At 35.5% G+C, this 27810-nt stretch overlaps 1 protein-coding gene across 1 annotated transcript in view; it reads left to right on the top strand.

The window, feature by feature from the left end:
• The window catches only part of LOC306868478 (talin-2), a gene marked incomplete at its 5' end in the record, with an annotated part of 78877 nt that overhangs the window by 28603 nt on the left and 22464 nt on the right, over positions 1 to 27810 (top strand). The window contains 20 exons of the mRNA XM_079414666.1: positions 3189 to 3355; positions 6534 to 6662; positions 8111 to 8224; positions 8313 to 8426; positions 8509 to 8643; positions 9929 to 10057; positions 10144 to 10246; positions 13242 to 13450; positions 13940 to 14059; positions 14225 to 14422; positions 16152 to 16291; positions 20311 to 20404; positions 21403 to 21492; positions 21580 to 21702; positions 22022 to 22165; positions 22296 to 22457; positions 22651 to 22791; positions 24537 to 24718; positions 26339 to 26471; positions 27343 to 27444. Coding sequence (XP_079270792.1) covers positions 3189 to 3355; positions 6534 to 6662; positions 8111 to 8224; positions 8313 to 8426; positions 8509 to 8643; positions 9929 to 10057; positions 10144 to 10246; positions 13242 to 13450; positions 13940 to 14059; positions 14225 to 14422; positions 16152 to 16291; positions 20311 to 20404; positions 21403 to 21492; positions 21580 to 21702; positions 22022 to 22165; positions 22296 to 22457; positions 22651 to 22791; positions 24537 to 24718; positions 26339 to 26471; positions 27343 to 27444 — 2729 coding nt within the window. The remainder of the gene's footprint in view (positions 1 to 3188; positions 3356 to 6533; positions 6663 to 8110; positions 8225 to 8312; positions 8427 to 8508; positions 8644 to 9928; positions 10058 to 10143; positions 10247 to 13241; positions 13451 to 13939; positions 14060 to 14224; positions 14423 to 16151; positions 16292 to 20310; positions 20405 to 21402; positions 21493 to 21579; positions 21703 to 22021; positions 22166 to 22295; positions 22458 to 22650; positions 22792 to 24536; positions 24719 to 26338; positions 26472 to 27342; positions 27445 to 27810) is intronic.

Here is a 27810-nt window from a genome sequence, read left to right as displayed (position 1 = left end):
CGAGACTCGAACCCACAACCTTTCGATTACGAGTCCGACTCTCTAACCATTAGGCCACGACTTCCCAAGTCGTATTATATGTATGTATAACACACAACAAAAACACAAAACTTGAACTAAAATTAAAATAAAAAATATATAAAAATAATATTTTAAATATGAATAAAAACTAACAGGATCTTAGTGATAATTAAAAAAAAATTGGTGCTTCTTAATATTTTAAAAATGGTTTGATGAATAGAAATTTAAGGTTTATATATACGTATATATAAGCTTTACTGACACCAATCTTTTGAATAGTTTATCGTATGACATAATTTAATGACCGTAAATAATTGTTTAATAAAATAAAAAGTAATAAAAAATAAAATAGAAAATAATAAAAAATGCAATCTTTGTATAATTTGCAAAACTTTTGTAAAATTGTACATCCAATTATTGTGGCAATTGGTAATTGAATGTTAAAAGTGCCCTCCTTCAAATCTGACTGGTCTCTAGATGCGACCTAATGTCATTTCATAGTTTTGATGCACTTTGCCCGCGTTCTCCACCAAAAACCATATGGTTGAACACTTAAGTAAAAGCACACCTCTCCTCAACAAGCTGCGTAATTTAAGCTATCATGCACATTGCAGGATGAATTATGTGCCAATGTTTATTACTTGGGGTTAAGGGATTGTTCAAATCCCCTAACCACAAAAATGAGCAATAGAAATAGCGATTTTTGCCTTGGAAAGCGCCGTTAAATGCGATAGATGGGCTTGTACCACAGGATGTAAAACAATTCCAGGCTACAGAGAATTTATTTAATAAATGGAAATCAAAGTCAAATAAGCATACAGTAATACACAAGAGAGCTTTAATATCTTTCAGGCACATCGTCCAAACAAAGCATATCTGTGCTGTGACACAATAGGATTAGCTTTTCCATATTCAGAATTGCACAATTTTTATGGTTTTCCTGGCCTCATTTTGAAGCTCTCAATTGTGCACTAACATCTCACCTACTTGCAGTCCTAATTCAGGTGACCCATAAGCAACATTAATTATTCGTTATAATGCGCTGACAAATATTTAGCTTGCTAGCTTTGCTCAGCCTTTGTATCTTGTCTCTGTTGTTTTTCTTGGAAAATTTGACTCCCGGTTTATTTTGACTCCGTGAGGTCCTTAAAAGTGATTGTGTCTGCGGTCTGAGCTGTGTTTTTAGGCTGTTTTCAAAACTGAAGATGTTTGTTATGCTATGGCCGTAAGTCTAAAGAATCCTCAAAAGATTCTGCACCCTCGAGGTTGTCAAAAACATGTCATATAAAACCACTACAGAGCATCAAATCTGCTCTCAATCACGCACAGCCTGTCTTTGAACTTTTTAAAGGAAAACACATGGCAGAAGCTGCCGGTAGGGTTGACTGCAACTGTTCAAGTTAAACATGGAACATGATAAACGACCTGAGCCAACAAATCATCATCAAAGATTTGTTTAGCTTGAAAGTCAACAAGAAATCAATATTGACTCTGTTTGCTTTAATACACGTTATGGTTTGTATTGTGCATGATTCATCAGTTATTCAGAAGAAAAAATACTTTTTGTACCCTTTCTTGTAGTAATTTGCTGAAACAAATTGAATTTTTTGCTGACATCACTCAAGCCATGCAACCTTAACATTACTTAATATTGGCAATTGGTAGATATTGCTATATGAACGGTAATAGTATTTTTTTCTTTAGCCAATATGCAGAACCAAATTAAAAGATTTTCTTTTTTCTTTTTGAATAACTAAATAATTTACACTACAATAAATACAATAAATCATTTTAATATTTATTTTAAATCAATAAATAAACTTATTTTTGCAAAATATTCACTCAAAATGCACTCAAAAACTTTGTAAAATTAAAAATAAATGCATAAAATATAATAATATGTTTTATATCCAGTTTGGAACATTAAGAGGTATTAAATCCTTAGTATTTTTTCAGACAAGATTTAAATAAATGAAGGAATGAAGGAAATTATAGAATTATATATAAAATATTAAAAAAAATAATTCTAACATTATATAAAGTATGATATCTTTATTTTATTGTAAATACAATAAATAATTGTATTAATGGTCATTATTATTGTTATTACTATTGTTGTTTTAAGTTATTTTGCAGTTAAAATGGTTGTAATTTTATTTAAAATTTTTTTAATTGTTAAGCTAAACATTTGTCATTTGAATAAAGAAGGCTGGTAATCCAGACAATCTGTAATCTATCCATTAATACTTTTTTAAGCCACCAAATGGGGCTATTTATCGGTACACTCCAAATTAAACAAGTTCAGAAATGTGAATTTCAGCAACCAACAGCCAAACAACTGTTTAAGCATTGTTATAGGCCACTGTTGTAGTTAATGCACTGATTTAATGCAAATACGCTGTGTTTATAAAATAAGTGTTACTGTTTAAATACATTGAGATGTTCTCAAAGATGAACCTGACCTCCAGTCTTCACATCCCAGTCAAAAAGCATCCTCAAACGTGGCGGTATTTCAGAAGTGAGGTTGTCGCCCACATTCAGCTGCGAACTTGCATTCAGGTCTGACTTCATTCTGTTATGAAAAGCCTACTTTTCATTTCGCAGTGAATCAAATCAAGTGCAGCTTTTTTGTTTCTCATTTAACTCAGTTCTCAGCTGCTTCATGTTGATTTAACAAGCTTACTATTTTTCCCACTGAAACCGTCCTACGTTTCGAGAGGTGAAACACCCCTTAAGCACAGCTCTCTCCCTTGATAATCTTGTCAACGCTTGTATTTCTGGATCTGTGTAGGTGTTCGGGAAATACAGAGTCCATTTATGGAAAACGAGTAGGCACGCTTTTGAAAGGGCCCTTGATCAATGATGTACTTCAGGTCACACATGTGCACAACCATTTGAGCGCTTCGGTTCCTGAAGCGATATGCAGAGAGAATGCCGAAATATTGATTTTCAAAGAGAATAGCTTCAGCGCAGCCAGATTCACACACATCAAAGAAACTTAGAATGGCTGTTGGTTTTTTCTCCTGCAGTCTGGAGACAAGGACAGTGAATATACTGCTGAAGGAGCCATGAATATGCCAGTAGATGTTTCTGAAGAAATATCAAATCTGCCCACACAGCATGCTGATATTGTGGCGTTTAAATAACATTTATTTTCACATTTACAGGTGAAATGGTACGACAGGCGCGGGTTCTGGCCCAGGCCACCTCAGACTTGGTGAATGCGATGCGCTCCGACGCCGAAGCTGAAATCGATGTGGATAATTCCAAGAAACTGCTTGCGGCTGCCAAGCTGTTGGCTGATGCCACTGCCAGAATGGTGGAAGCTGCGAAGGTATGAAAACTAAAGGAAGATGCAAACTCTGCGTTTACAGTATAAAAAAATGCCTTGAATATGCACCATGAAATCATGTTTGTTTTGACAGGTACCATGACGATTTCCACCAAATAATAATTTTATATTTTGTAAATAATATTTGTTTTAAAATTTTATTTTTTCTTTCGTTTTTGTTTTAGGTTTTTAGAATGGTTTAGGGTTTTTGTTTTGATTTGGGGTTCTTAAGTTCTGTTTTGTGTGTGTGTGTGCATGTTTATGTGGTTTTATGAGGACACAAATGTGTATAATGACATGGGTATGACAGAGGTATTACAATATGAAGGTGGTTTATGGGGACACTGCCTATGTCCGCGTAATTCAAAAGGCTTAAAAAACATACTAAATGGTGTTTTTTTGAAAATCTAAAAATGCACAAAGTCTCCTGTGAGGGCTAAGTTTAGGTATAGGGTTGGTGTAGGGCAATAGCACACACAGTTTGTTCAGTATAAAAACCATTACGCCTATAGAGAGTCCCCATAAACCACAAAAACCAACGTGTGTGTGTGTGTGGTCTGTGTATATTTTGCATTTTGCATTTTTTAACCCCGAAATGAAATGATTCTTATTTCATTAAAAAAATCATAAAATGATACAGAATGTATGATACTCTATACAGAAGTTAAGCGCCCTGTAGCGCTGTTGACTTGGCTACCAGTAACCTATTGCTTTATGAAAACCTTTGGCTTCATGATCATTTAGGTGTGATGATTTTTCATGCCTAAAAACTTGTATGAAATACTCATTACTTTTCTTTGGAATTAACTGTAACTCCAGGGCTGGTTCTACAGGAGTGCTAGAGGGAACAAACGAAATCAAGAGCACCTCAGTTGAAGAAATAGGATACTGGCGAAACATATTTTTCAAATGCTATTTGAGTTTGAACTCTGGAGAGCTTCAAAGGTTGCTATTTTTTTCAACGTCTTTTTGTAGCACTGATCAATGTAGCCAATCACCAACATTTTCTGTTGATTTCCTGAACGTAATGGCCAAGCGTTTTAAGTTTAAGTAAAAATCCACTCCATGCCACAGTTTTGTTCGGTGCTGCATGCTCGGGAGTCTCTCTTTATAACAAACAAAGTGTAACATGATGTAAATAAGAGACATTGCAGTGATCGTGATATCCATAGCTATAGACAGGGCAAAAATATGCCCAAATAGATGTACATTGAGTCTAGAGCACTTTCTGTTTTCTTTTTTGTTGTTGTTTTTAGTTTTGTTTTGGGGTTTTGTATTTAATTTTTCTTTGTTTCTTTTTTGTTTTTGTTTTGTTTGGGTTTTTAGTTTTGTTTTGTTTGTTGTTTTGTGTTGAGTTTTACTGTATGTTTTCATTTTTTGTTTTGTATTGTTTGTTTTTTTTGTTTGGGTTTTTCAGTTTTGTATTGTTTTTTTGTTTTGGAGTTTTTGTTTTTCTGTATTTTTCTGTTTTTTGTTTTGGGTTCATGTATTTATGTATGTGCAGCATGGTAATACCATGTTTTTTGAACATCATGGCTGCCCCATGCTTTTGGACATATACCATGGCATAACCATTCTCTTTGGAATACCTTTCCATATCATGGTAATAACGTAATATATGTTAGTCATACTATATCAAATTTAAACATAATATCATCACTGTACTATGGTACTGCCACAGATCGTTTTGTAAGGGTAAAAAAATAATGCTAGATGTAGTTAATTTTGTATGTTTCCGTTTTTTTTTTTTTTTTTATATCCAAAATCAGAAGGACCCAGAATCAGCAGCCACACTGTAATGTGCTTCTCCTCATCACTGCTTCATCTCTGATACCTAAAAGAGCCTTGAGCCATCATTTAGATTCGAATCGTGATAAGATGGACCACAGATTAAATTTTCAGTCCCCATCAGCAACACAGAGAAGTATAAATGGTCAGGATATGATTCTTATGCAGCCATATGAAGTGCAGGCTTATGGTTATTTAGGCACATTTAATACATGATACATTAATCACAACATCAGTGCCATTATCAAACGTAAAGAGGAGGAATGAGCAACAGACGGTTTCCTTGGTAACTGAGATGGAGCAGACAGCCCCTAATTCCTCTTTGCATTGAATGTTTTGTAATGCGCCGTAAGTGTGCGGATGGTGTAGCTAAGAGTTCTGCTGTCGCTGACAAATTTCCCTTCGCAGGGCTGACCGAGTCTGGGATTTATCTGTGACAACTTTGTCCTCTGAGAATTGCCTTTCACTTTCTGTTTAACCATTAAGCAAGGAGATAAAGTGGAACAAAGAGAAACACCAGGGCTTCAAAATGGCATATTAGCTACTAGTTTTTAAAGTAATCTGCAGTATATATACTGTCAGTGTTTATATGAATAGATGACTATATTTCAAAATATAACACAGCCTCTGCTTAAACATGTTTTTCGTGATTATTATATGATCAAACAGTCATAGATGAGATATTTTTACAAAAATTGTAATTAATTAACTGTATTAATTTGTGATTTTGATTTTCAATAATAATATAGCATATTGTTTTTTGGAGGAAAAAAATATCAGATGAAAAACTATTTTCACATCATAGTAAAAAAATAGGCAACTGTGACATGTTCTCTCATAATTGTAATGTTTTATTTCATTATTGTGACTGTATCTCATAGTTGCGCCCTTACATCTCCCAAATGTTCTTTTATTTCCCATAATTGTGACTTTATATCTTATAATTGTAGTTTTTATTCTCAATAATTGTGACTGTATCTCATAACTGTTACTTTAACATTCACAATAGTTACTATATCTTGTAAATTGAGACATATTGTGAATATTACTCATAATTGCAACTTTATTTTTTATTACTTTGGCTATCTATCTGAAAAAAATGCAACTTTATTTAGCGTAATTCTGAAAAAATAGATTTTAAAATTTTTAAACCTTATTTTAATTGAAACCTTTTATAATATAAAATATTAGGCAGTATAGAGCATATAATGCACAGATTTAGTAAACAGTTTGCTTCCATTCTGAACATAGCCCATGAGAAAAATTACCCAAAACAAGCTATTGTTGCATGTCAACAACACACATACAGTAATGTAAACTGCTATAAAAACAGATTCACAGAAGTAGGTACAGTACATAAAACTAATCTAGTTCCTGTGTTGTATTTGTGCAGGGTGCTGCTGCATACCCAGAAAATGAAGACCAGCAGCAGAGGCTGCGAGAGGCTGCTGAAGGGTTACGGGTCGCCACCAATGCAGCCGCTCAGAACGCCATCAAAAAGAAACTCATTCACCGACTGGAGGTGAGGACATGTATTATTATTCCACTTCCTGTTCAGTGTCCGCTCTGTGTTTGATCCTGCCTTGTAACACACAGTTTGAACATACTAAATTATAGTGGTGTGGAGGACGCTAATAAAATGGATTACTGTACAAGCCCATTTTTAAGCTCAACAGCATCCGTCCCCAGTTTTGTGTCTGTTTTGGTAAAAACTCATATTAGCATGGAAGAGGTGGCTTTTTATCAGCCTGTATGCGGTAGTGGTCTAGTTTCCATAGCAGGTATTTTCTACTGGCCGACAGTTTCAGTCAGTGGAATCTAGCGTTCTGGTTCTGTTTGGTTTCTTCACATCAACAAAGATGGCTTTGTTCTTGAGGTTCTTTCTTCTGTCTCTTCCATCTATCGTCCTTCCTCACACATGGAATATTCTTTCATAAAACAAAGAGTCTTTTTCTTGTTGCTCGCCTTCTTTTGCTCTTACTTCTAAAGTGTAGCATGTTTATGACGGACATCGCCGGAAACATCCCAAATGCTCTACAATCCTTGCTGAACTTGTAATGAAATTCACTCAGAACAATCGGGCCTTTGTATGGTTAACATAACATCTAAACCGGTGCAGAGTGATGCCAAATGTTAAGGCAGCACAATTAATTGAAATAAAACCAAAATCGCGATATTGCTTAGTGTGATTATCAAGTCACAAAGACTGCAATTTAATTATATAAATAAAAGTAAATATATGCATATACTGAGCAAGTGCATACATTGAATATGAAGAAATTAGGTATTGTACTTTTACCGTTGTTTTGTAATATAAAATTATTATTATTATTACTTTCTTAAATACTTGATTTTTGTATTTTACATTGAAATATTACAATAGTTTTATTTAGTAATAGTAGTAGTAAAATAATAATAATTATAAATATTATTATTATTAATTGTTGTCGTTGTTTTACTTTTTCCTATTTTTATTTTTATTATTATTATTATTCCTTATAAATAAATTAAGAAAATAATTTAAAATGTATTGTAATAATATTATAATTTATATATTTTTAATTTACAATGTTATATGGCAATAATATTTCTTATTTTTATTTATATAATATTATTATTATTATTATTACTAAATAAATATTTATATAAAATAATATTTATTTACATAGTAATAGTAGTAGTAGCAATATATTTATTATTATTAGTATTATTATTATTGTTGTTGTAGTGTCATATTTATATATATTCACAGTTTATTCACAGCATTTTTGGTCAAATAGTGCTGTCCTACAATTATTTTTTTTTATCACAATTTTTATATTTAAAACAATTCTATTCGTTTTTCTTTTTTTTTCTCCAAATCGTGCAGCCCTACCAGATGTAACAGTCCACCACTGTTTCCACATTTGTTATTTGCTGTGTTAATAATTATTGAAGCTGTAATTCGTTATTGTAATTTGTCTGGAACAGAATGCAGCTAAGCAGGCCGCAGCCGCAGCCACACAAACCATTGCCGCCGCCCAGAATGCAGCTGCATCCAATAAGAACACCATGTCACATCAGCAGCTCGTGTTCAGCTGCAAGGTATTGTGGGTAGTTCTGTTCTGGTTAGTTCAAGATTTTTGAATTTGAATGAAACTATTCCGACTGTGGATTTGTGGATGCTCTCCAGGCTGTGGCCGACCATATCCCACAACTAGTACAGGGAATGAGGGGCAGTCAGGCCCGCCCAGAAGATCTTGGAGCCCAACTCGCCCTTATCTTCGCTAGCCAGAGTTTCCTGCAGGTAAAACACATATTCTATGTTTGTTTAGCAGCCTCTGTTTTGACCTTTAAATGATCCTCACATTGTTTTTGTCTCCAAACAGCCGGGAAGCAAAATGGTGACGTCTGCTAAAGCGGCCGTTCCAACGGTAACCGACCAGGCAGCCGCGATGCAACTTGGTCAGTGTGCCAAGAACCTGGCCACCTGCCTGGCAGAGCTGCGCACAGCTGCACAGAAGGTGCCCAGTTCACTGCCTCTTAGTAGATCCAAAACACCTTTAAATACTGAAGCATATTGTAATAACCTTACTGCAATGCACTACATCATGCGTAGAGATTTATCCTTCCATTACTCATGTTTTAAAGGGACAGTTTGGATAGAAATTATAGTTTTCTCATAATTTAAGGTATGGTCACATTTTCCGTAAAGTTTCACAAATTAATTTCAATGGGACTCAATTGGGAACTTTTCATAAGTGCTACAGACAGTCGTTAAATTGTATTAAGCTGTGAAAGAGACACTGTTCCCCAGACAGCTTTCTGTGTGTGCAATCCGAAACATGGACAAATATAGGCTAGGACAAGCTTTGGGTGTGCACTTAAATGGACAAATGCACACAATAATGTGTCAAAATGTCCGTCTTGGTGAGATTTCACCTACTGTAAACGCAGTCGGTTATGTCTTAAGTGAACATAAACAGTTGAGAAAGTAATCAAATGCTTGTTAGTACATTAGTTCTGTGCATTCAGTCTTAAAGTGACGGCAGCCTAATAAACCTGCTGCTGTTAATCAAACAACAAAAGAAAATGAGGGAATCATTCACTTCTCTTCACTGAATAACTTTAGCAACTCAATTAAGAATCGCTTTGTTTAATTAATGCTATGCAGTGATTTTTTTTTTATATTTGATTACTTTATTCAATTTCTGTATAGTTAGGCTATTGTTTAAGAAGGCTAAATTGTTTGTCGATTTTATCTTTTTTTCTGTTGTATCTATCCAATTGTTTGTAGGTTTCTCCTTTTAATTGTATTACTGTTTCAACCCACTGTTGTTTGTTGACATCTTCTGATAAAAAGGGCGACAAATTTGGCAACGGATTCATGTTGCTCACAGAAAACTGACTGTTTGAAAGTGATGTTCTTTATATATCTCTACACTATTGATAATAGACCTTAGTCAGGTTAGACGCCATATTGAAATTAACGAAGATGAAAACAAATAGACTTCTTATAATGGCACTGTGTAAAGTTCAAACTCATTTTCAAAAAACACTGCAGGTTTTTAACTACAGGAAGTTTTTTTTTTTTTCAGAAAGACATTTATCAGCTGAACAGTTAATATGTTGTTAAACAACAGTAGAATCCACTAAATGCACTGTACTTCAGTCCCTCAGAGCTTTGTGTTCAGTCTTGTCAAAAATAACAAATGGCACTACCCTGTCTAAGGTGTATAGACAATGGAGCTTTTTTCACAAAAGTTGGCTGAAAATGTTTGTTTGTTATCTTTGTGTATTGTTTCATAGGCTCATGAGGCGTGTGGTCCTCTGGAGATCGACTCCGCTCTCAGCGCTGTTCAGACTCTCAAGAGTGAACTACAAGATGCTAAAATGGCCACACTGGAAGGACAACTCAAACCGCTACCAGGAGAATCGGTAGGGGAAATTTATCACATAAAACTAAATCATCAGACTTGTTAGCAGTAGTCCTCAACATTACTTCTTCACATTTGTGTCTGTAGTTGGAGAAGTGTGCTCAGGATCTCGGAAGTACATCTAAATCTGTGGGCTCCTCCATGGCCCAGTTATTGACCTGTGCCGCCCAAGGCAATGAACATTATACTGGTGAGATGACTTATGTTGCTTTTCAGCATATGAAACACAATATTTCAGGAGAATACATCTATACTGATTATGAAACGTGCAGTATAACAACAGGATTTACACAAGTAGGACACGTTCCTGGATTAACCTCCCATCAACCAATCATTACCCTTTGAATTTTGGGTTAAGGCCTTGATTGTTTGGTAGAACACAAACAGCAAATGTTGATCCATGTCTTGTTTTTGTAAATAACGTTAAACCGAATGACTATTTGACTTCATCCTAAATCCTGTCTGTTTGCCTCTTTAAGATGAATCGCTTGATGTGTTCCCCAATTGTAAGTTGCTTTGGATAAAAGTGTCTGCAAAATGAATAAATGTACATTTTAAATGAATTATGTACTATTTGAATACAAATTTAAATAAACGCTCCAAACATGTTTAATCGGAAGCAATTTACAATGCGTTCAATATACAGTATATCTTCTTATGTGTGTTTGCTGGAAATCGAACCCAAGACCTTGGCATCCCTAGTGAAATTCTCTACCAATTGAGCTAAACAAAAAGTAGTTAATCATCCGGGTTTTTATTATCAAGAATCTTTAGCAATTTCTTTTGCCAAAAAGCGGAGAAATATCTAAATTCTTCTTTTAAAAATGCATCGACGAGATGCTTGTAAACTAGCTGAGTTTTCCCAACAAAGCTGCTTCTTCCAAATTAAAGGCATGAAAACTGAGAGGAGACCGATGCTGTAACTTACCTGCACCACCCATCAATTTTTCACTCTTGTCTGGCTGGATCGCTGCTCTCAGGAGAGCTTCTGAAGACAGATTTTAATGGCATGCTCGAACAAATCCCGCCTCTTCCACTCCGGCTCCTGCAGCTTCTCAAGCCAAGGGTATAACTAACCCCCGTCCCTCATTAATCTTATTTTCACTAGATTTAGCATACCATCAGCAATTGGGCTCTACTTGGCTGGATAATGCAATTTGCCTACATTGGCCCTTCCATTTTTTTTTTTGCTTTCTGTTCTATAAGTAAAGGCCAGATCCCATATGGCACCTTATTTTCTTTCCACACTCATTTGTTGGAACAGCAGGGGCATTCTGGGTCAACCATGTGCCAAAATGAGGCTTAAAGCTTTATTTGGAGCAAGACATTTGGGCTAGGTGCTTCAAAAATGTCCCTCATTTTGCATTACAGTTTATTGCAGTCGGTCAGTAAATGTAAAAAATAAGGTAAAAAATGTGTTGCTAATTTTTAATGTATGGATATGAAGCAAGACTGTGCAGAAGTAGATGACCAGAATGAGTTTTTTTATGACTGATACAAGTGTTGATAATTAAGAGAAGAATGTGGTTGAATGCCATTTATAATGCTATAATGGTATCAAAAAATTAAACAAAACAAAATATTATACAAATTGGCAAAAGTAAATGAACATTTATTTAGCACATTTTCTCTTTAAAAACAAACACTCTGAAGATTAATTAGGCCAAGCAGGCATCGTTATCAAATGATGCAGATTTCTCATACTATGAAAAATCAGCCAATTAATTGTTCAGAGTAATATATCCTGTGATCGCTATGGTAAATATAATATCAAAATGTCAAATATACTTAATGATCTGGCCGATATATCGGTCGATAACTGATAGATATAATCTCAGAATGCCAAATATTTGTTTTATTTTATTTATTTTTTTATGCCAATTATTGTCCAGTTATATGATGTTTGATTGCTTTGATAAATATATTCTCAGATTGCTAGATATCATTGTATTAATCAGTCTGCCCAGTTTATCAGAACACTGATAATTATAATCTCCTAATGACAGATATCATAGATTAAATGATCTGATCAATATATTGGTTGATCATTATGATCAAAATAATCTCATAATGGCAGATATTGGCAGATTCAGAATCAGACAAAAATTGCCAAATTCAATGACTTATCATTCTAGTCAATAAATCAGCTAATCACTGAGATATAATGTCACAGTGCTAAATATTGGCTGATATATTGGTGATCAACATGCTAGAAAGACATAATATTAAATGGCAAATTTATGCAGATTAATCAGACTGGCCAATATATTGGTCAATCACTATGATAAATATAATCTCAAAATTGTTCAGTCTGGGTGATACATATTGACTGATTAATTGGTGATATATTGCCCATGAAAATGCCCATGCTATGAAAAAATATAATCTCAGAATACCAAGTATAGTTTTGTTAATATATTGGTTGATCACTGATATAATCTCAGAAATATTGCAAATATTATCAGATCAATCGGTCTAGCTTTTATATCAATAGATCACTGTAATAAATATAATAGCAGAATCTCAAATATTGCCCAGTTAATTGGTCTGACTGTTAAATCAGTAGATCCCTGTGATGGATATAACCTCAGATTGTCTAGATACTTTCTAATTCCTAAATCAGTTTTATTGGTAGATCACAGTGATTTAATCTCAGAATGCAAAATGCCATCCAGTTAATTGGTCTGACTGTTATATTGGTAGATTACTGTATTATGTATAGAGCCTAAGAATTCCAAATATTGGCCGATTAATCGGTCTGACTGTTATATTGGTAGATTACTGTATTATATATAGAGCCTAAGAATGCCACATATCGTCAAATAATCGGTCTGACTGTTATATTGGTAGATCATTGTAATAGATATAATCTCAAAATGGCAAATATTGGTTGATTAATCAGGCTGATGTTTATATTGGTAGACCACTGTGATAGATATAATCTAATAATGCCAAATATTGGCCGATTAATCAGTCTGACTGTTATATCGGTAGATCATTGTAGTAAATATAATCTCAAAATTGCAAATATTGGCCAATTAATTGGTCTGATGATTATATTGTTCGATAACTATGATAGATATAACCTCAGAAAGCCAAAAATTGTCCAATTAATTGTTCTGGTCCATATATCAGCTATAATATATATTTGCAATTGCTTGTATTTGTGTGTGTGTTTGCGGCAGGTGTGGCAGCAAGGGAAACCGCTCAAGCTCTGAGGACGTTGGCCCAGGCCGCGAGGGGAGTGGCAGCGAGTACCGTGGAGCCCCAAGCTGCAGCAGCCATGCTGGACTCTGCCTGTCATGTGATGGAGGGCTCGGCCATGCTAATCCATGAAGCCCACGAAGCCCTAGTGTGCCCTGGTGATGCAGAGAGCCAGCAGAGATTAGCACAGGTAGGACAACGCACATTATATGCATTCCACATATAAACAACACGCAAATTACAACAGACTTCCACCCATCTGCAAGAACATTTATTCAATGACAAGTAGACGCTAAATTAGAAGTTTGTTTACATAGTTATCCAAAAAAAGAAGGCCAGAATATTTTTTGTCTTCTTCAGCTACTGTGTTAAAACCAGATCAATTTCCCATCAGCTCCCTCTTGGCAATTATCTCCAATAAACTGAGCTATTTTCTATTGTCTCTGTGTTTCTCGGCGGCCCTTTTTCTGGAAGGTGCCAGCGTGCCTCCTGATTCGCTCGGGTTCCTTTGGGATGCAAACATATTGCTCGGCATATGTCTGTGACAGTGGCATAAATTAGGGACACGGATTTCTCTGTTGTGCCGAGGGGCTGATTTGAATTTTAGATTCACACCGTATCTCTCCGGGCCTTTGTAGAGTTATTGGTGGGAATGTGTTTGTTTGTTGGTGTTTTTCAGGTGGCGAAGGCTGTCTCTCACTCTCTGAATAACTGTGTGAACTGCTTACCTGGACAGAAGGATGTGGACATGGCTCTCAGGAGCATTGGCGAGGCCAGTAAGAAATTGCTGGTGGAAAATGTACATTTTTTTTGTTATTTCTTTGTAGATACTAGTGAGTCTGAACATAAAACTGTGTTATTACATAAATTGGCACAATTTATTAATGCTAGCTGTACACAGACATTCCATCTGATCATGTTTCATGAATGAGGTCCAACAGTGATCAACCCTAACTTTTTCCAGCTTCCTCCATGCTCCAAATCCTTCCAAGAGGCCCAGACTGACCTGAACCACACGGCAGCGGAGCTCAATCATTCAGCCGGGGATGTGGTGCAGTCTTCACGTGGGAGCAGCAGCCAGCTGGCTATGGCTTCCGGGAAATTCAGCCAAGACTTTGACGAGTTTTTAGATGCTGGCATCGAGATGGCCGGACACACTCAGGCACGGTTTTAATGCCCTCTTAGAGCTGGGAGATAGTTCTTGACATGCTCCGCCCACAGAGAAATCTCATTGGTCCATTTACATTTATGCGTTTAGCAGATGCTTTTATCTAAAGCGACTTACAAAAGAGGAACCAAACTCTTCAAAGAGCTAGCAATATTCATAATACACAATGCCAGGTTTATTAAATATATAGATTATGTCCAAAATCCCACTTGCATAACTTCACATTTATCAAATATGTTCTTTCTCAAAGTGAATTTGTTGCTTTGCACAGCATTTTGCTTTCAGTGAAATAACAATAATGAAAATTTTCATGTACACGTGTGCTATTATTCAAAAGATGCAACATGTTTTTGAAAGAAGTTGCTTATGCTCACCTAGGCTGTATTTATTTGTTTAAAAATACAGTAAAAAGAGTAATATCACAAAATATTATTGCAATTTAAAATAAGTGTTTTATATTTGAATATATTTTAAAATGTAATTTATTCCTGCCATGCAAAGCTGAATTTTCAGCATCATTACTCCAGTCTTCAGTGTCACATGATCCTTCAGAAATCATTCTAATATTCTGATTTGATGCTCAAGAAACATTTCTGATTGTTTTCAATGTTGAAAACAGTTGTGCTGCTTAATATTTTGTGGAAACTTTTTTTTTTTTAATTATTTGATCCAAAGAGCAGCATTTATTTAAAATATATTTTTGTAACATTAAAGACTTTTAGAATTGAATGCATCCTTGCTGAATAACTATTATTTAAAAAAAAAAAAAATCAAGTTTTGAAAGGTAGTATACATTATATATGTTAAACAACTAACCAAAGAGAAAAAAACAAATGGCGGTTACATTTTCTAAAACTTTATATATATATTCATTTGTTAATTAGAGCCTCTCGTCTAATTCACTCAGGCAAATAATTGTTCCAGAGAGCATGAAGATGCTCCACCCTAATGAAATCTTTGATGATGTTCTGGTTCTGCATGTTTTTTTTATTAATTTGGAGAGACGGGCGAGCAGAGGGGTTGATGGAGCGTGACATGCCTATTAAAGGATGACTGAGGGATAGTGCGGGACACAGGTCTGGCAGGACAGGCCAGGCCAGAAGCCATCAGCAGATAGTCTAGCTCTTTAAGACTAGTGCCCATCTAAATTACATGTAAAATAAGACCCACAGTTTGCTATTTTTAAGGGCAAAATTAGAAAAGCAAATCAACTTGACTCATGAATATTAATTATGTGGAATCATGTAATTAATATTCACTAGGCCTACAATGCCTTGAAAGGCAGACAATGGTTTACCACCTGTTTTGGTCTGTTCTTCACACAAAGCTATCATATGTCTACAGAAAACGTGAAATATGTTGCGTAAGCAAGTCGTATGGACCACATTTATGATACTTTTATGGTATTTTGCAAGTGAAGTTAGAATTGTGAAATAAAAAAATCGAAATTACCTTTACTTTTATTCCGTGACAGAAACAAGCTTCCATAGAAAAGTGACGAGTATGTTATTAAAAACATCTCGTTTTGTGATCCTTAGAAGTAAGTCATATTGGTTTAAAACAAAATGAGAGTAGTGATATTTTAGGTAACCTATCCCTTTACATTTTGTAACCATAAAATATAACCTGTATTCAAAGAACACTACACATTTTTCTGCTGAAACATAGTTGAAGAACAACATAGTTTGACTGCAGGCTGAGCTGCAGTCTTCTGTTTCCATAGTCCAAAGATGACCAGATCCAGGTGATTGGCAACCTGAAGAACATCTCTATGGCATCCAGCAAGTTGCTGTTGGCTGCCAAGTCCCTCTCCGTTGATCCAGGGGCGGCGAATGCCAAGAACCTCCTCGCAGCTGCGGCACGGTAGGAATGAGCTTCATTCGGCAGTCTAGAGAGTTTAGTGATCATTAACCAGTCAACCCAAGGGGCAGCCTGCTGGCCAACGACAAAAAATGAGCTATTCAGCTGAATGTTTTTGCAAAATGAGAAACTGTGCGTATGAGTGTGTGAGAGCGTGCCTACCTAACCATATTTTGATACATTTGTATCCAAAAGTGAGCTAAATCTGACAAAACCTTTGGGGGCCTCATTTATTAAACAATGTAAATAAGTTTTGTTGGTCACACTAAGGTCCAAATCTCGCTATTAACAAACCATTAATTATGGCTTTTGCCTCAATAAACTCCTAATTTGATACTTATTAATAGTTGGTAAGGTAGGTGTTAAGGATGTAGAATATGGTCATGCAGAATATGTGCTTTATAAGTACTAATAAACAACCAATATGTTAATAATAGGCATGATAATAAGCAACTAGTTAATAGTGAGAACTGGTTCCTGTGCTATGGTGTTACCGTTTTTTGTTTTTATTGTAAAAATGCAGAAAGTTTTATGTTAAGGTGTGAATTAGGGTTAGGTTGTATTATATATAACTAGCTGTATATAAAAACGGCCACATTTTAGTTTAGGTACCAATTCTCACTATTAACTATTACTTTTGCCTTAGTAAACTCTTAATATACTGCTTATTAATAGTTAGTTAGGTAGTTGTTAAGTTTAGATATAGGGTAGGGTTAAGGGATCTAAAATATGGTCATGCAGAAAAAGGCATTATGTGTTTTATAAGTACTAATAAACAGCTAATATGATAGTAATATGCATGCTAATAAACTAGTTAATAGTGAGCAATATATTCTTAAAATTGAATTGTCTGTTCTGTCTACCAAATGTCACCTTGAGGAAAACAAATAAAGACACATTACTAGGTCAAGCAAATATGTTTGGCTAGTGTGTTTGTTTGTTTATCTGTTTTTGTTTGTTAGTCTGCAAGTGTTTGTATTTATGTGAGTGTATATGTTTGTTAGTGCATTTTATTTACAGTGCCCTCCATAAGTATTGGAAAAGTAAAGACAAAATTGCTCTGTTGTCTGTGGAGTCAAGACATTTGCAAATATGATTAAAAGATGAATATGAGACAAAACTACAGAATGTCACGTTTTATTATTGGGTGATTCAACACATCCATGTTTTACCAAATAAAAAGAACAGCACTTTTAGGGTTCATCCCACTCATTGATGTGAGCATAAGTATTGGGACAGTTCAACATAAGCAGATATAAAAGATTAAAAGCTATTATTTAGTTGCAGATCCCTTGCACACAATCACAGCAGTGAGTCTGTGACCCATAGACATCACCAGACTCTTGGTCTCATCCTTTGAAATACTTTTCCCAGCCTTTAATGCAGCCAATCCCAATTGTTGTTTGTTTTGGGGAGTTTCTGCCTTTACTCTCCTCTCCAGCTGGTGAAATTAATGTTCAATCAGATTTAAATCTGGAGATTGACTTGGGCAATCTAAGACTTTCCATTTCTTTGCCCTTATAAATTCCTTGACTGAACTGGCAGGGTGTTTTGGGTCATTGTCCTGATGCAATATGAAGCACTTCCCAATGAATCTGGTGGCATTTTCTTGAATATTGGTAGGCAAGATGGTTTTGTACCCTTCCAAATTCATTCTGCTACTGTCATCATACATTAAGTCATCAGTAAAGTTGAGAGGGCCTGTTCCAGAGACAGCCATGCATGCCCAGGCCATGACACCACCTCCACCATGCTTTACAGATGAGGCTGTATGCTTGGGATCATTTGCAGTTCCTTTTTTTTCCACATTTTTGCTTTCCCATCACTTAGATAAAGGTTCATCTTTGTCTCATCGGTCCATAAACGCAGTTCCAAAACTCTTCTGACTCACCTTTATACTTTTTTGCAAACTCTAATCTTGCCTTTCTATTTTTGGTGCCGGTCAGAGGTTTGCATCTTGCTGTGTAGCATCTGTCATTCTGTGTCAAAGTCTCCTGAGGACAGTAAATTGTCAGAGCATCACCCCAGCTTTCTGGAAGTTGTTGGTGATTTTACAGACACGTCTTTTAGGATTCATTTTCACAGCTTTTATGATTTGTCTGTCATCACCTACTGTTGTTTTCTCAGCCGATCAGGTCGTTGTTGTTTGCTGGTGTCGCTGGTGGTTTCCAAACTCTTGATTTCTCCATACCCTTTGTTTTTGCTAGAGCTCTAACTGACTTCCTCTTTTCTTTTAGCATCCAAATTTCTTGCTTTTCTCTCAAAGTCAGCGCCCTCATCTTCATCCTGGTTTGTGTGTCATCATCGAATGCAAGATTCAGAATACAGAAGTAATGGATATAACTGATACGACACATTCCCTGCTTTTAATATCTGAAGAATGAATGCAACAGGACACAGCTGATCACTTAGAAAGACCTGTGAGGCAACTGCTCCAATACTTATGCTCACATCAGATAGAGGGATGAAACTTTAAAAGTGCTGTTCTTTTTATTTGGTAAAACATGGATGTGTTGAAACGGCTAATAATAAAATGTGACATTCTGTAGTTTGGTCTCATATTCATCTTTTAATCATATTTATAAATGTCTTGACTCCACAGCCAACAGAGCAATTTTGTCTTTACTGTTCCAATACTTATGGAGGGCACTGTATGTATGAGTGTTTGAGTAAATGTTTTGTTAGTGTGAATGTTTGTCTTTGTTTGTGTGTTTATTTGTTATTGTGATTATTAGGGTGAGTTTTTTTTCTTATTGTGTGAGTATTTTCATGTATTAGTATGCTTTTTGTTTGTTATTGTGTGTAGGTTTGTTTGTTAGTGTGTGTTTTATGTGAGTTTTGTTTGTTATTGTGTATGTTTGTGTGTGTCTGTTAGTGTGTGAGTTTTGTTTATCGTGCTGGCATGTTTGTGTTTGTTAGTGTGTGTGAGAGAGAGTTTTGTTGTGTGTGTGTGTGTGTGTGTTAGTATTTAAGTTGTTTATTATTGAGTATGTTTGTTTTGTAGTGGGTGTTTTTGTGTGTTTGAGTTTTGTTTGTCATTGTGCGAGTACAGTATTCTTTTGTTTTTAGTGTACATGTTTTTTTTGTTAGTGTTTACATTTTATTTATGTGTGGGCTTATTTTTACTTGTACATGTGTTTTTGTGTATGCGTTAGCTTGTATGTTTGATAATTTGTTATTTGGATTTTCTTGTATGTGAGTTTTTTTGTGTGTATGTTTGTTAGTGTTTGAGTATTGTTTGTTATTGTGTGTGTGTGTGTGTGTGTGTGTGTTTGTTTTGTTAGTGTTTGAGTTTTGTTTGTTAATTTGTGGGTGTCTTGTTTGTGCATGTGTTTGTTTGTGTGGGAGTGATTTGTTTGTTAAAATGTTTTGTTTGCATTTACATGTATGTGAGAGTTTTTGTTTGTGGCTTTGATATTGACTTTGCTGCTGTGTTTGTTAGGGTGTGTCAGGTTTGTGTGTTTCATCTAACGTCCCCCGCACAAGCGTAATAATACAGCATTATAGACATAATAAATAACGTCATAAGGAAAATGAGAAGTAAAAAAGGAGAATTGTTTTGGGCTTGAGTTACATTTACGGCCAGAATTAGGGGATAGACAATATTATTAGCTCAGTATAAAACAATAGAAGTCAGTGGAAAGTACCTATCTTAATGAAAAACAATTCTGTGTGTGTGTGTGTGTGTGTGTGTGTGTGTGTGTGTGTGTGTGTGTTGCTGCTGCAGAATCCTCTCAGGTACCACAGGAAAGCAGCTGCTCCTGAGGGTTTTGAGCTAGATTGATTAGTTTCCTTAATACTCCAACACACATACACATATACTAACTAAAATTTTGGCTCATATGAGTGTAACAAAACATTGTTTTGTCATGATTCTGATAAATTTGTAAGACCTCAATGTTAGTGCCTCCTTCCTACATTTAGGGAGTTAAAGCTCAATGAGTCTGAGAAAAATATATTTAATGAGGGAAGTCTTTGAAGGAGCTTTTTGTGTCATTCTGACTGTGCGTTCTGTCTTTCAGAGCGGTCACAGAGAGCATTAATCAACTCATCACACTGTGTACCCAGCAGGCACCAGGACAAAAAGAGTGTGATAATGCTCTACGAGAACTTGAGGTACTTGAACACACACACTTAATCTCTCAAAGTTTTATGTTTGAGATGAGTATTGATGAAATTACGATGGTTTTGTACTTCTATGAATGTAAAGAAAAATAATTAATTGTTTTCTTATAAACATACATATATGAATATTACAATATTCTTATATATATATATATATATATATATATATATATATATATATATATATATATATATATATATATATATATTAGTACTGTCAAACGATTATTCGCGATTAATCGCATCCAAAATAAGTGTTTGTTTACATAATATATGTGTGTGTACTGTGTATATTTATTATGTATATATAAAGACACACACATACAGTATATATTTTGAAAATATTTACATGTATATATTTAAATTCATATAAATTATATCATATATAAATATATTTAATATATTAACGTAATTTTTTTCTTAAATATATACATGCATGTGTGTGTATTTATATATACATTATAAATATACACAGTACACACTCATATATTATGTAAACAAAACGTTTATGTTGGATGCGATTAATCGCGATTTCGACAAACAGTATGAAATAAACAAGATGAGGGTCTGTTTTTTCCATTAGGTCTTGGTGGTCTTATATAAATAAGATCAACATTAGATCATATTTGGCCTTATTTGTTGATTAAAAACAGCCTTTTGTGTGATGCCTTTGTGAAACATTCAAATATACCAGCCACAGGTCAATTGTGTGTTAAAGTAGAGCCAACGATGATGATTTGGGGTCTGTGAATGATTATAATTTATGTCTAAACCTGTGTGTCTCCAGTAATCATTTTGAAATGGGTTGTTTCAGCCCCACACATAATGCTTTTTGTTCATTTTCTGAGGTATTTGGCGGTGTGCTTTGTATTACATTTATGAGCCTTGAAATTCTTTGATATACGTTAGAAATATCTCAAATATCTCAAAGCAACAGGCATGTTGAACATCTTAAAGTATTAACCTGTCCCTCTCCCACGTACACACAGGCTGTTCGAGGAATGTTGGACAATCCCAATGAGCCGGTTAGCGATCTCTCTTATTTTGACTGCATTGAGAGCGTTATGGAGAATTCCAAGGTAAAGAATCCATCACAACATTCCTGAATTCTCTAAGGAAATGTGTTCGTTCCAAACGTTTACACATCTCGCCGTCTGACTGAACAGGTTCTCGGGGAGTCCATGGCTGGAATCTCACAGCACTGTAAGACGGGAAACGTGCCAGCGTTCGGGGATTGTGTGGGTGTGGCATCCAAAGCACTGTGTGGGTTGACTGAGGCGGCGGGACAGGTGAGCTTTTGGCCCGATACTCTCTGAGGCTGCTCCCACAATGCATTTGAAACATTATGCTTTAGAAATGCAATTACAGATTCAATAGTTAACTTTTATCAACACCATTTGATTTAATAGACAACTTGAAAATGCTTTTGCAACACGTTTAGCTTTTGGTGACATTTCTGAGGTTAACTGAATAGTTAGAGGGAAATAATGTAGGACAGGGCTTGTTTTTATTCATCAGTAATTTATAATATAATAATACAGAAAGAAAGAAAATAATAGATTAAAAATCAAACATCTTTTTTTTGGTGTGCCTTTTGTTTTTCGTTAGGCCTCTTATTTGGTAGGAGTCTCAGACCCCAGCAGCCAGTCGGGTCATCAGGGATTGGTCGATCCCATCCAGTTTGCAAGAGCCAATCAGGCAATTCAGATGGCCTGCCAGAATCTGGTGGACCCGGCCAGCAGCCCATCCCAGGTGACTGGCTCTTTAGTATCAAGTTTAATTCTTTATTTTTTATTTGTCTGGCCATATCCTGATTGGCTTTTTGTGATTTATTTTTTTTCATCTTTGTGGCTTGCATTCCCTCAACTTTTTGTTTGTGTAGGTTTTGTCAGCAGCTACCATTGTTGCAAAGCACACCTCGGCTCTTTGCAACGCCTGTCGTCTAGCATCTTCCAAAACAGCCAATCCTGTAGCCCGGAGACATTTCGTGCAGTCAGCCAAAGAGGTCGCCAATACCACGGCTAACCTTGTCAAAACTATAAAGGTACAGCCTTCAATTAATTACCAAAAGATCATTTGGTACCAAAGTAATTGAGAATTGATTGAATCGTGTGCATTAGCATACAAACCATGAGCTTTTCTGACCATTTGCAACCTTATAAGCATTGATAAAGCTTTATTTATGTGTGAGGATTGAAGTGTTTCAGCAGATGTGATCTCTCTGCTGTGTTTCTCAGGCCTTGGACGGGGATTTCTCAGATGAGAACCGCGAGAGGTGCCGAGTGGCCACGACCCCGCTGATAGAAGCTGTGGATAATCTCTCCACCTTTGCCTCCAACCCTGAGTTTGCCAGCATTCCTGCGCAGATAAGCCATGAGGTGATGAAATACTGAATACCACAATATTTCATTTATTATTTTTTGTGTGTGTGTGTGTGGGTACTCATTCCACTGAATTTTTAGAGCCAAATTTTAAATCTTGAACTAAATCAGGAGGACAGACAATGTCCTCAAATGTCAAAACAATGCCCTGGGGTTAGGATTTGTCTGTTTTGGGCACTCCAGACAAACTGTGTAATAGTGAATCTTTCTACAGGTTACAGCCGATTAGATCAAAAACATTGATTCATTTAGGAACAAAACAAATGACTGTCTTTGAATGAATCATTGAATCATTTACTCAACCGATTTGTTCAAAAGCACTGATACGATAAGGAACGAAAACAGTGACTGTTTTTCCGAGTGAGTCGTTAAATCGTTAACTCAACCAATTCATTCAAAAGCACTGATTCTTTCAAAAACAAAACAAGTGACTGGTTGTGTCTGAATTCAGATGCTCTGTGAACAGGTAAATTAAAATAAGTAATTACTTTGCAAACGTAAAAAAAGTATGTTCTATATGGTATGAATGTGTGTAGTATGAACATAATCTGCACGCACTACATCCATCATGTTTTCTGTCATGTGACCTACCAGCGTCAGTTGCATTGCTTTACTGCCATTCACAAATATTCTCAGATAATCGCCAGATGTAGTAGGCCTTCTGTTTTATGAATATTGAATTATATATATAAAACAATTGACTGTCTATATGAGTGAGTCATTGAATCGTTTACTCAACCTATTCCACTTACTACTCATTCAGCAATTAATCAAGTGACTGTGTTTTTGAGTGAGTGAGTGAGTGAGTGAGTGAGTGAGTGAGTGAGTGAGTGATTGAATCATTTATTTAAATAATTTGTTAAAAAGGACTGATTCATTTAGAAACAAAACAAGTGTCTGTTGTAATAGTGAGTTATGGAATTATTCACTCAAGCAATTAATTCAAAAACACTGAAGAAACACCACTAGTGTAGGTTGCTTAGAGACAAGCAAAGGTTAATTTGTCTATTTTTTTTACCATCAGTCAAAATGGTTCCAAAGCAACTGCCAATATTTTGTCTAAAATTAAACGTTCAACTTTAGCACACATGGTTCATTTTCACTTCACATGTACTGTATTACTTTGTAAAATGTGCCTACGCTAACTTCGTGAATAACTAGATGACTCCTCTGTCTTTGAAATATTGCCTGTAATGTTGTGCCAAAACAAAGTTTGACACTGTTTGAGTCTGTTTGACACTGGACTTCCTCACAGGAAGTCTAAAAGGTCAGCGAGTGTGGATGGGAGTTTTGCAAGTTTTTTAGTTTTTAGTTTTTTTTAAGTCCCTGACCATTTTATCCCCTCAGTCTGTTTGTGGGAGTTTGGCGCTCTGTTCTTACAGCAGCTTCTTGCATGTTTTTAACATCTTGTTAGTTGTGAATAGAATTATTTAGGACTGAAAGTGTGTTTGTATTGCGTTTTGTTAACGTTTTTGGTGATTCATCACATTTTTGCATTTGATGTTCTGTTTTTTAATGGATGGGTAATCTAATAAAAAATATTTCAAAATTGTAAAAATATTTTTAAAATATAAAAAAAAAAAAAAAATTGCAAATTAAATATATTTTGTAAATATTTATAACATTCTGGTTATTATTTTCCCTTTATGTATGGTACACACATTTTTATGTAACTTTAAGAACTAAATAATTAAAAACACTGTAAAGTAAATTGTTTTCAACTTATTTCTTTCCAATCCCAGGGTTCAGCAGCCCAGGAGCCGATCCTTCGCTCAGCTCGTTCAATGCTGGACAGCTCCACCCACTTATTAGAGACCGCCCGCTCTCTCATCCTTAACCCCAAAGACCCGCCCACCTGGTCCATCCTGGCAGGCCATTCCCGCACCGTGTCGGACTCCATCAAGAGTCTCATCACATCCATCAGGTCAGCATCATGCAAATAAACACCTGATTCAGCAGTTTGGTGAATGTGAAAAGCTTGCGGCTCAGTCTCCATGAGGTGATAAATAATAATAATGCAGGTAAAAGATGAGGTTTAATTTAAACTTGTATTAAATAACTGAAGAGCAAGTGTTATTAACAGTAGCAGCTGTTCAGTCCTCACACACGCTCTCGTTCTCTTCTCAAATCTTCCCGCACACAGAGTCTGTTCCCCTCATTACAGCTCCAAGGGGAAGTAATATCACCAACAAGCAGTGAAATGGAAAACCAGGGAAAACCAATGAATACAAAATCATTATTATATTAAATTGAAACATAAAATATAACAACATAACAGTTAAGCAAATGAATGTATAAATGCACAAAACTGTCACAATAGTTATTTAATATAATCAATTTCACCGGTGTGTTAGATTTATTACACATTTAAATATACAGTATATTTAATAAATGTGTTTATTTTAGTGCTGTCAAACGATTAATTGCGATTAATCGCATCCAAAATAAAAGTTTTTGTTTACGTAATATGTATAAATTATTGATTTTTCTTTTATGTCAAAAATCATTAGGATATCAAGTAAAGATCATGTTCCATGAAGATATTTTGTACATTTCTTACCGTAAATATATCAAAACTTCATTTTTGATTTGTAATATGCATTGCCAAGAACTTCATTTGGACAACTTTAAAGGCCATTTTCGCAATATTTAAAAACATTTTGCACCCTCAGATTACAGATTTTCAAATAGTTGTATCTCGGCCAAATATTATCCGATCCTAACAAACCATACATCAATGGAAAGCTTATTTATTCAGCTTTCAGATCATGTATAAATCTCAATTTCGAAAAATTGACTCTTAAGACTAGTTTTGTGGTCCAGGGTCATATATATATATGTACAGTAAATATTATGGTTATTTCAGAGGTTAAAAATCCCTCCATAAAAATAATTTATAGTAATAATAACAATTAAACACAGTAGGTTTTATTTACCATCAGTTGTTTTACAGTAGGTTTGCTTTTTTCTGAAGTATTGTTTTGAAGACTATTTTTCTGTAAATAATAGCTAAGTAACAGACTGTGTCTGTTGGTTGTATTTGTGTCACTGGGTTGTATTTTGTGGTAAGTGACTCTTTCTGGGTTTCTCACTCCACTGAGAGCACCGAGGTTGATTGATGTAGCTTGAGGAAACTGAACACAGATCAGACACTCATCCACGCTTCTGCACAGAGAGCATACAGACGACCTGATCTGAGAGCAGTGACGGTGTCTTCTCAACTGTAACGCTCTCAGCAGTAGCAGGAACAGCAGCTCGGCTCGCTGCCCATCTTCCCTTCACACACTGTCCTCCCAGATCAACCAATCAGAACTGGAGCTCAGCCAGCCCTGTGTGTGTGTGTGTGTGTGTGTGTGTGTGTGTGTATGTGTATGTATGCGTGTGTGTGTGTGTGTGAGCAAAAACACCCACGTTTGCTCTGACTCTCCTGTTTTATTGTACTGTAATGTACAATATCTGGATTGAGTTGAAAAAATCTAATTCAATTAAGCTGAAAAACACCCCACAGCAACCCTGTAGCAACTCATCTCCTCTGTTTTCACAGGGACAAGGCCCCTGGGCAACGGGAGTGTGACCAGTCTATCGACAGCATCAACAAGAGCATCAGGGACATCGAGCAGGTGTCCCTCGCCGCCGTGGGTCAGAGTCTGCCCCGCAGAGATGACATCTCTCTGGAGGTAAACCAATAAAACACCTGTCTGTGTCAAAACCTGCCATCACTCTGTAGCAAAATTACATTGCATTAATGTTGCTCTGGTACACAGTTACTTTCTTTTAGGTATACAATTAATCATTTGACAGCACTAGTATTATTGTTAAAGAGGGCAATTTTGTTCCTTTTTCCTTTTGATATCTTAAGTATATATTTTAATATAGTTTGTATGACCATTTTCACCCTTGGAATCAAGCAGGTTTATTGTACCTTTTAATAGTTTAAGAATTTGATACTGTACCTTTAAAAATCACACTTTAGTTTCAGGTTCAATTCTAACTAGTAACTAACTATTACCTGCAACTTTTGCCTCAGTAAACTCATAATAAGCTGTGTATTAATAGTTAGTAAGGTAGTTGTCAAATTTAGATATGGTTTAAGTTAAAATATAGTTAAAATACTAAAATATGTTAAAATACTAAATATCTCATGGAAAATAAGGCATCAATATGCACTTCATAAGTATTAATAAGCCAATATGCTAGTAATATGCATGCCGATAAGCAACTAGTTAATAGTGAGAATTGGTTCCTACACTAAAATGTTACCCCTTTAAGAATATATACTGTAAATAAGATCTATTTTGATTGGCTAACCTCTACGTACTGTTCAGATCCCAGTGGACCAAGTTGTGGAAAACAGGCAGTGCTATGTAAATGTGGCTGCCTAGTCATATGTTCATGTTAATAGTTGAATCACTTTTTGGAAACTTGGTCTTTTGATTGATATTTTTCATATTATAAACCCACTTTAACCTTAGTGCTAGTATTATTTTGGTATTATGAATGTTAGCATTAGCGTTTGAGGTAATGCTAATGTGACTCTGCTCTCATTAGGCTTTACAGGAGCAGCTGACGTCCACCGTGCAGGAGATCGGCCACCTCATTGACCCCATCTCCACTGCAGCGCGAGGGGAAGCGGCTCAGCTCGGACACAAGGTAACGAAGACATCAAACTTGGAAGTGCAACTAATTTTGTCTCTGCAGCGAATCCATGATTGGCCAAATACAATATGTTCCTGGATCAACAACCTCGTCCTTCTTCGTACTTCCATATATTACGTCTTTTTTGTGCAAATCACACAGTGCCACTCGAATAAACATCATTTATTGATCACATTATGACAGCATGTCTAAAAATGCCTTTGAAAAATGTGTCTAAACCCGTTTTAATTAAATCCGGCTTTGTTTGTTGCAGCAAGATTGATGCCTCTGTCTGTAGTGTTTGTCAGCATGTCATTCGAATAAATAGCTGGAAAATAAAGAAGTTGTATGAGTTCCCTCTATATATCACTCTTGCCTGAA

The sequence above is a fragment of the Barbus barbus genome (genome assembly GCF_936440315.1).
Source record: "Barbus barbus genome assembly, chromosome: 50".
NCBI lineage: Eukaryota > Metazoa > Chordata > Actinopteri > Cypriniformes > Cyprinidae > Barbus > Barbus barbus.
This window is presented reverse-complemented; position numbering and strand designations above follow the sequence as displayed.